The sequence below is a fragment of the Lipotes vexillifer genome, unplaced genomic scaffold, assembly GCF_000442215.2.
Source record: "Lipotes vexillifer unplaced genomic scaffold, Lipotes_vexillifer_v1.1 scaffold230, whole genome shotgun sequence".
Lineage (NCBI taxonomy): Eukaryota > Metazoa > Chordata > Mammalia > Artiodactyla > Lipotidae > Lipotes > Lipotes vexillifer.
Window position 1 is genome coordinate 5,925,296 of NW_006775143.1, and position 10,185 is coordinate 5,935,480.

General features: G+C 46.1%; 1 protein-coding gene across 1 annotated transcript in view; it reads right to left on the reverse strand.

Annotated features, from left to right (window-relative positions):
* Positions 1-7,153: 7,153 nt before the first annotated feature.
* SNX30 (sorting nexin family member 30) overlaps positions 7,154-10,185 on the reverse strand; it is a 104,585-nt gene continuing 101,553 nt past the window's right edge. The window contains exon 10 of the mRNA XM_007449761.1: positions 7,154-7,213. Within this exon, the coding sequence (XP_007449823.1) occupies positions 7,154-7,213 (60 nt within the window). The remainder of the gene's footprint in view (positions 7,214-10,185) is intronic.

Here is a 10,185-nt window from a genome sequence, read left to right on the forward strand (position 1 = left end):
TCAGTCTGACTACAATCCTCCAGCATACTATTTTCATAATCTTCTTAAAAGGAAAACAGTTTAAAAAATGATATATCTCCCTTTGAAATTTTCAACTGGCAAGGCACACAGGAAGGACTGTTACGGGAACATCCTTGATATTTAAGTTGGCCATATTTGAACAATAGGACAAGTCTTTCCATAAGGGTTATCACATAATGAGGGCCCAGCAGACCCTTAGGTGCTTTGTATACATTATTGCTAGCCCTATTGGCAACCCTTCAGGAAAGGCATGTCTTCATTTCAAAGATCGTAATACTGAATTTCAGAGAGATGTGACTTGCCCAAAGCCACATACCTAGAGAGTAGAAAAGCTGACATTTGATCCCAAATCTCTTATCCCACACCTTGCTGCCTCGTTTTGTATAACTGAAGTCTTATATTAATGGTGTCTACTATCAGTAAGCCAAGTCTAGCACCAGTTTAAGTCCATTTCCAGTGCATTGCCATCATTAGGTAAGCTTAACTGAGCATTCTGGTCTCTAATTTACAACACACTTGAACACTCTAATGAGCTACAGACATTTCTTCTTTCTTTACAGATTTTTTAAAAACATAGGAATCCAAAAAAAAAAAAAAATCAGGAAATGACTGGCTCTGACTCAGAATATGACATTGTGCTTTGCTACGGGATAGAATAGGAAGAAATCCTTCATGTAATTACCTGGGCTGCCTGCCAGCCTTCCTGCCAATCACGGTTACAGATGGACACTGGGTGGTTTCTTCATGTCCTCAGATTGGTGTCACCTTGTAAGATGTAGGAGAGGGCAAACTGAGGATAAGTCCAAAAAGAAATGAAGAATAAAAACAGTTAAATTGTAGGTTTTTTTTCCTGTCGCTATGCATATCCTGATTCTTGCAGGCAAATGGATACCTCTTCAGAGAAAATAACAGAACAAGAGGCACACGTTTTCCTGTCCTATAAAGCCGTACAAACGGAACGTGACTCAAGGTAAAGAAAGCGTCTTTTATAGGTTTATTGGTCCATTATTTTAAGTTAATTGAGGTAAAGAAACCTGTTTTAAATTTACAAGCTAATAGTTTATCAAGCAATACAAATTCTTTTGTTTACCTTGAAATGTAATACTAATCCCATAGTACACAATGGACGGAATTTTTTATACGCAGATATATGAAAAAAAGTGGACAAAAACCTCATGCCAGCATCAAAAATGCAACAAGAACTTTTTTCTCTTTATAATCTCTGGGTTCCATAACAAAGGAAAAAAAAAGGTGACATTCTTTTTAAAGTTGGGTAGCTTCATGAAACAAAGACTTTGATCTGTAAATAAGTTGCCTTCTCATCTAGGACATACATTCTCAAGCACATTTTTTTTTTTTTTTTTCCCCACAGCTTTTGATTTGGCTTAACAGCAGCATGGAGAGAAGAGCACACATTTACACGGAGGACTTGATCAATACCTCAGGGTTTTTCTTTTAAAATTTTAAATGTAAAGAATGATTTCTAAAATAATAAACAGTCCATAATTTGGACATGACCTAAGCAAAAGGTTTTTTTTGCTTGTTTGTTTGTTTTTCCAACAGTTAAAATACAAGTTAGAAAGTTTGCTGGCAGTTTATTTCACGGGAATATATCAGATGTACATCGTGTCTGAACGCATTCCCGACACACAGACCTCAAGGGAACAGGTACAAGAGTACAACGGACAGGGTGCTATAGGACAGGACCAAAACCTCAGGGGTGCCCAGGAGAACGGTGCTGACTACTAAGAACTGCTGGTTTGTTATTCGATGGGGGCCCAGCTGACACGGGCCTTGTTTTATCTCACTGAGTCACATTTTTGTTTGCAATGTACTTTCCCCTCCCCACTTCCCCACTGGGGAAAAAGCAATCCCCCTTCCCTCCTTCCAGTATCATTTGTGACTGGAGGGATGGTCTGAGACTGTGAGCCAGCCTGTCACACAGGGGAGCTGGCAGGTGTTACCTGCTCACACCTGGCCTACAGGCCACCCAGAATCACCTGGTGAGAGGGCAGCGCCGCCCAGAGAGGCACACGTGCTGTACCCAATCACTGGTTTTAATAGTAAAAGCTCTATGACAAAGGACTAAATTACGTGAGTCAACAGCACGTCTAGTGTTTTTGGCATTTCAACCTGCGGAGAATTTCTATGTAAAATATGCTGCTCTGAGGCCCCCACGGTATCTTTTAAGAAGCTGTTCTACAGAATCAGGGTAAACGTTTAACATTGTCATAACCTATAGAGTTCTCTGTATCTAAGTGATTTGTCGATGCTGATAAACCGTAATATCAAAAATGTGCCAAAAGGCACTAAATTAATCTTTCACACTTTAAAACAACAACGACAACAACAAAAAAAGGTTTTGTGGTCCCTGTGTTTCCTTACATTATCAAAAATATCATTTGGCAATAGCAATACTTAGCTTTCTCCTCCCAAAAGGCAGCCCTAATTATGAACCTCACTTTCTTGCTTGTTTCTTTAAGAGGAACAAAGACTGGCTATGTTAGGCCTCAAGTATTTAAACTGAACAACTGATTACATCTCTAAAAACTCTTTCTATCCAGAATCTAAAAAACAGTAGTTGAAGAATAAGGCATATTAGCAGGTGTTGACAACTTCTCAAAAAGTAGAGTTAGGCTTTTAACAGTCTGTGGCATTTCTAAAAGTCTGGATTTGTTGACTTTCAAGTGCTAAATACACAAAATGTTTATGAATGAGACAAATATCTTACTGGTTTGTTAACGTTATTTTTTCAAAGCACTTATTTACAGACTATCTACAGTAGTAAAAACTGCCTCGATAACGTATTTCTTTTGCCACACAGAAGGGGTCAGTCACACCCGGAGAGCATTTCCAAGACATCTGATTAAGAAAAAACAGTCACACTCCCTGTAACTGCCCCCCACCCCAAACCTTTTCTAACGTAGACAGCCCTGCGCATGCTCTGATCTGTGCAACTATGGAGAGACCAGATATCCTTAATACAGAAAGCAAAACCACCTATTGGGTGGGTTGATGAAAAATCAGGTTCCTGGTTTATTCACTGAATTAACAAACCACAAAGAGGCGAACAACTCCCGACACACCCAGCTCAATCTGTAGGTCTGGCCCCGGGGGGATGACAGGTAAATTTGAGGGAAATGTCATCTGAATAGAGAAAACACAGTAAGTGAGAGGGCGTGTTCAATCTGGTGGCACATGGAGGATTTTTTAAAGTGAGAAGGTACACCCAAATTCCCAAAACAATTTTGCAGACAGAGATGGCCAAAGCAGTGTTACCCCAGCCTTAGGATGAGATTACCCAGTTTCCACAGACCTTGAAAGTAGGTGTCTGGGAAGGTGGGGGCCAGGACTGGTGTGCCTTACTCTGACAACAGGCAGACCTGTGTTGGGTCTTGGGATGGGTTAAAACTGGGCTCTACTCTGGCTGCGCTAAAGGGCCGTTTCTGCTCAGAAGACAGGCTGCTCTGGCCCTGGCTCTCCCTCCACTCTCACCAGCTCAGGACACAGGGCAGAGGATGACTCTTGTGTGGCCCAACGAATGGCATCAAAACAGAGCCAGGTGCCCGTGATTTCAATGCTATCAACAGCAGGGCCAGGTCACGCAACCTCTGGGTGCCTCTTGGGCTGATACCGTCCCAAGGGAAAGTCCATGTGCACACTGCCACACGGCATCGTGCCCTTCTCTAAACAGAACAGCCCATCGTCCCAACACAAATGGCAGCCTCACAGGAAACGAGCAGCAGGTGTGCATTTAATTCCCTCGTGTGGACAGCCACTGAGAAAACACATTCAAGTCAGTAACATGAAGGACACACTCTGGGTGTGGCTGAAATTTGGCATGAAGACAAACTTAGGTTACATCCACCACCATCCCCAGAGTCGTGCTGGTTTTTGTTATTTCAGCTAAAGAAAGGTGTGTGGTGGGTTCAATGAGCAGCACGGTGAAATACGAGCCCGTCACGTCCATAATCACACTTTTCTGAGGTCACCCAGGAATGATCATTAAGTCTTAAAAAATGATAAAATCCAACCCCAAACCTGGCTCGAGCAGGGGCAGTGGTTCCTTGCTTTGAGCAGAGCAGCCTAGAGTCTTCTTGGAGATCCAATATGTGGTAAGGACGAGCAGTGTCCGTATCTGCTGCAAATCGCAACTGCTCTCTTCAACCTCACCTGCATCTTTAAGATCTGCTCAGTTTCTAGGAATTCTCTCTTCTGCCCTAGCCTGGATTTCTGACCCAGGTGAACTGAACCTTTCACTTCCCCGGCCCAGGGACAGCTGACAGGGATGACTTTCCACTCCACTGCCACGTGCCCAAGTCTCAACCTGTCCACGTGTGTCTGCCTGAGGTAAGACACATCCTCAAGCAAAAACCTCTTGGAAAATAAATACAAGAGAGGAGTCAGTGATCTCAGCACCCTGACTTTTGTGGAGCCAAGAAGGATGGGGTGATGAAGCCTCTACGAGGCAGTCTTTGGCACAGAAGTCTCTGGGTTACACTTCTCACAGGGAATCACCTTCGTGCTGATGGAGATGGAGAGGTGAATGCTTGGGGCTGCTGACCCTCGGGGGCCCGAGGGAGCCGCGGGGGTGGGAAGGGCTGGAGGGCCTCCTCCGCTGCCTACTGTCCCTTGCCTTCTGCGCCAGCCTCCTCACCTCATCAGATGCCAGCCAGAAGTAAGGGACAAAGGTCCCTTTCCTGGAAAGACCATTTCTCCAAGGAAGGCTGCAAGATACCCTGGTCCTCCAAGCTCTGCTATCAATGGCACGCTGGAGGTCGGTTTGCCTTGTTCCGGCTCTCTCTGGAGCCTTAAAGCACAGGCACATCACAGGGAGACCAAACAAACAGAGAAAGATAAAAGCTCAAGATGCCTGCATCCCTTCAGAACCAGTCTTCTGCCTCCAATAATGTAAGGGGATGACTCTGTACCCCAACCCCTTCCCCATGTATCCTAGCAAGGAACCTGATGGTTTTTTCTTTTTTTTTTTTGGTAGGGCTGCCTTCCTGCCCATCTAACCCTTCCACAGGAATGTGCCTGGGCTTTGGCAACTAGCAGCAGACTAGAGTCTAGTCTTCCTGTAACTCCTTCCACAGTTCTTTCCAAGCGTTTGTCACACTGGACAACATTTTTAAAGCATACGTTCCACCAGGCAAGAGTTCACATGTTCCCAAAGATGAGCATGCGCCTCTGGGTCAGTCTAGTGTTTTCTGCCAAATATCCATAGAAGGCCATCAACGCACTATCACATACATGCCCCGATTCTACCAGCAAGCTTTCAGGCTGGACCTGGACATCGACACCCACACCAACAGGATGGTTTAGAGGTAGAAGGAAACACTGACTCACCACTCGGGGTCTACGGACTGTTCTTACCCTTCTGCTTCAATGAATCATCTCTAATTGTACCAAACAGAAAATTCACATCAAAGGATTTTAGAATGGCACAAATGGGATCTAACAGTGTGCACAAGTACCAACTGATACACAAATTATCACTTAAACCGCGACTTTTTCAAACACGATGAAGCAGAACCAAACTGTCCTGGACTGTCCAACGGCTGCCCCACCAGCATCATAGCGTGGCTGCCCCAAGATCTGCAGCTAGAAGCAGAATGCAGTGACCTCAGCAGTCTGCACGTTGACCAGTATTTGCGGGTTCACTTGCAAACGCAGCAGTGTCTCAGCACAGCTGTTTCATTAAAAAAAATAATACTACCGCTTATTTGAGGCTCAGATTTGTCATTTTATAGAGATGAGCCACAGATGAGAGAACACAAACATGACACAGGTAGTTTTACTTCATGAGGGGAAAAAAACGAGCTGGAAGAGAGATCCTCTTTGTCTGTTTTGTGTTGAGACACTTGAAAAGGAAACCTGCTAATAGTTTGAAATGAAGACTTTAGATGCAGCCGTCCCCAGGAACGTGGCTGCAAACTGAGGAGGTTTCAGCTTAACCAGTAGCATAGAGTTCGCTGTCACACTTGGCATCTTCGAGGCTCACCTGGACACAGACTCTTCTTTCTGACTAGGAAAGAGTAAGGTTAAAGCACTTCACGTAGAGCATTCAGACTGAGTTTACAAATCTTGACTGTATCATAAGAATATGCCAGCCTCTCCCCAAAAGGTTGCCCAAACATTCAGCGGACACAGCAGGAGACATTAAACTAGGGGTTTTTGGTGAGGTAAAGGCAAACTGCACAAAGCAGACATGGGAGGTGGGGCTTGGTATATGCCCGCTGACCTCAACACCTCGGAGCTACTCCGACTTCAAGACAACAGATGACCCCTAACAGGCCTAACTCTCTACCCTGATGACATTTAACAAGCAAAAGAACATCGAAGAACGTCACAGAGAAAAATGCACCTTTTTTTCATTTCACACAAAACAGTTTCCAATCTACTACATTTTAGTGTCAGAAACAAGTTCGGGGAGCACTGCCCCCTCAGCTTCCCAAGGCATCGCATAAAGGACAAGGATGCTAGCTTGCTTGCTCTAGCATGGATGCACCTAGACACTGATTAAACGGTCCTACGCGAACCGGAAACCAAAACACAGGTGTCACTCATGACAGGCAGGCAGCAGGCCACACTCAGAGCTACACTGTACATTAAGGGCTTTCCACAGAGGCGCCGACACCTCCTCCTAGGCCAAGACGAGTCAAGGCCCATGGAGGTCAATTCCAGAGCCACTGTGCATCCACGGAAAGCAGGAGCTGCCTTCTGTTCATGCCTTCCTCACGGCCTTGCAAGGCAGGACCCGGGTTCTCTTCCATGGCAGGCAACTCTGCTGTCCCCAAAGAGGGGACTGTAACGAGATGTCAGAATGTCAGCTGAGGGCTGTCTTGTCCCTCAGTTTCAAATCCTCGTACTGTCCCACCGAACAGGTTCCTTCACACCACGGAGGTATGCTTCTGCTGAGAGATGATGACAGCCTTACAGACGCCACCAAGGAATAAATACTCATTGAAAACAACTGTCGGACAAAGGTCGGGGGAAGGGAAAGAAATACACAAAAGAGAGATGTTTCTGTGGTTGTTTTCTTGGTGCTACCTCTCTAGCACTGCAGGGACATTCCGGTGTGGGCGCCATGCCCGGCATAGGTAGGAGAGTCTCTGTCCCAAGGAGGAGCTTACTTGGCCTCTTGCTTCTCCTGCAGTAGTGGAATAATCGACTCCCAAGCCATGAGGCACTGGAACGACAACACACACACACAGAGCATCAGCATGGAGTTTCAGATTTCAGGGTCAGCGTCTTCATTCTGCTTTGATCTATACCCTCACACCGTCAATCCCGCTGGGTCACCTTTGTCTAACGACACCTACATGTATTATCCAGAGCTAGCAGAAAGAAGGGAGGCAAGAGGTGTTTGACTACATCTCCCCCGGCCCCCATCTCTATGAAAGACTGCAGCATCTCTATGAGGCCTAAATGCACTGTCCATAAAGCTCATATCAGTGAGTGGAAATGAATTCACTGAAAGAAAGTCCCTCCATTCCAAAAGCAGAAGAGAGGGCAGGGGAGGCTGCAAACCCTTGGTGAGGCCCTAGGTTCTCAGCCAGGATGAAGACACTGCTCCAGGTGTGGGTGGTGCCTGCAGGAGGATATAAATTATCTTGGAACGGGCCAGCCACCTGACTCAGAGGGGGCGGAAAGCCCGTTCTTCAGCCACCTCAGATCTGCTCGCATGGGCCACTCCTGGATCTCCCATAAAGGAAAATGGGGAGAGGGAACTCTGTTTACTGAGTTTTGTCGTGTCCAGACACTGTTATGTATTTTACATTCATTGCCACTAGTCCTCGGAACACCTCTAGGAAGCAGAATTATTATTATTTATTACACAAACACACATTTCACAGGTGGGGAAAATGAGACCCAGAGAGGTTAAAGAAAAAACTTTCCCAAGACACACAGCTCATGAGAGGCAGGGCTCGTGATTCCAAAGTGGATGCTCTTTCCATGACACACATACCTTTCATTCCAGACCCTTCAGAAGAGCCAAGAACCTGGAAGACGCTGGCCCTCTTCTCTGAGAGCTCAGCAGAAATGACCCCCACTTTGAGCAGTCTCTTGCGTAAAGAGGAGAGAGAACGACATAAGGCCCTTCCTAGGAGCAGCCCAAGGGTGAAGCAAGGCTTTGCGTTAAGTCGTCTGGGGAGGAGACCTGGGGATGGGGGAGGGGAGCTGCATCCCTAGATCAAGCCGGGTGAAGGGAGTGGTGAGATAGCTCCTTGCTTCCTTCCTTGGGGACTCTGAGGTTGGAAAAGAAGCTGGACTCAGACCCTGCCCTACAGAAGGAAGCCCAGGGGGGGGGGGGAAAAAAAAAAAAAAAAAAAAAGATCCAACTATATGCTGCCTATAGAAGATTCACCTCAGCTTCAAGGACATATATGGGGGGGAAAAAAAAAAAAGAAAGAAGGAAGCCCAGGGAGCCTCAAGGAGTTTGCTGTCAGCAAGAGACCCAGTGTGGGGTCTGTGGCATCCTGGGTCCTGTTCTCTCCCTCGGCCATCATCTCTGATCTGGAAGGTCCTTCTATGTCAATGATGGGAACCAAGGCCACACCAGCTTGCTTTTTCTTTCTTTTCTTTTTAGCGTTTTTAAAACGTATTTTATTATACAACCATTACATGGAAACGCGTTCATTGTAAAAAACTTCAAAAACTACCAAGGAAGCAAAAGGTCCCCCTTGACCACAGACCCAACTAAATACCAGCTTTCTTCACAAAGTTAACTACTGGACAAACACTCAAGCTTTTTCCCACCCCAGCACCCTCAAATACGCTGCTCCCTTTGCCTGGAATACTTGTTCTTTGTCTCCGAGACTCAGGTCAAATGTTACTTCCTCAGATCGGCCTTTCCTGCCCACTCTACTTGCCCCCTTCCATCCTGATCTGAATGATGCCGCCTAGTCTTTCCTCCCAGTTTCCTGTTCTTTTCTTGTAGGGCACGTATTTCCCTGAAGAGGTGGGATTCTTGGATTAACGTCTATCCTCCACTAGACAGGCAGCTCCTTAATGGCAGGAGTCCCGCCACTTTGTTTACCAATGTGCACCTGGTCCCTTGTACACAGACAGTACACAGAAAGCATTTGTTAAATATAAGTAGGAACCAAGACGAGGCCCCAAGACAGTGGCCCTGTTTGCAGTATAGCGGCAAGACGTGGATAAAGGCCCTGGGTTTGAGTCCTGGGACCCGGGCCTCGGGAACACTGGAATTAATCACCAAGAGGAGGAATGAACATCCAACTGAGTCAGCACTGGTGCAGCAGAGAGTGGGGCTAGAGTGAGCGCATGAGGGAAGGAAGCACCATTCACTGAGTATCCACCATCTGGCAGGCACATTAGAGGTTCTCAGGTATCATTTCATTATTTCTTCACCATCATTCAATGGATAAGGATCACTCCCATTTTGCAGATGAAGAAACAAAGGCACAGAGAGGCACCCTGTCTAAGAGCACAGTCAGTAGAGGAATGAGGCCTTGGCTGCACATGGAATGATATTTCCACCTTTGGGCAGTCAGGACTGTCCCCAAAGATCCGTGGTCTCTGTCCCCCTCACTGACCGTGTGTGGTAATTCTCAGACCTGTGGACCCGGAGAGCCAAGTCCGATCCTAGTTCAGTCATTCACAAGGTGAGTGACCTTGGGCAGAGCTTTAAAACCTTGCTGAGCTTCCATTTCTTCAGCTTTCAATGGAAAGCCCCTAAAACCCACTTCACAGTGTCATGGTGAGGGTTAAATTTAAATTTAATGAGATCACATATGCAGAGCATTCAGCCCAGTGCCAATGCAGACACACGGTGGGGGTCCCATGAGAAAGGTACTGAGGAAAGGCGTATGCCACCTTCCCCCTTCCCTATGAAACAGCCCTTACTAAGACCTGGCAAGTAAGGGCCATTCCATGACTTTCTTCCTTAACCCTCCTCCCAATCAAGATGCAGACACACTGCCTCTGCACAGCAGCCAGAACCAGCAAAGCTTTTGAAAAAGATGGATTCTTCTAGTTTGAGATGAGGACATGTTTCTAGAATTGTGATGGGAGTAGCTGAGTTAATTCTTGTTCAGCTTGATTTTAAGTCTACAGGTTACTTGTTGAATTACCATTGGGCCATTCTTCATCGATAACTTTAAGCTTTAAGGAATATGAGAATTCGTTAGCAGGAAT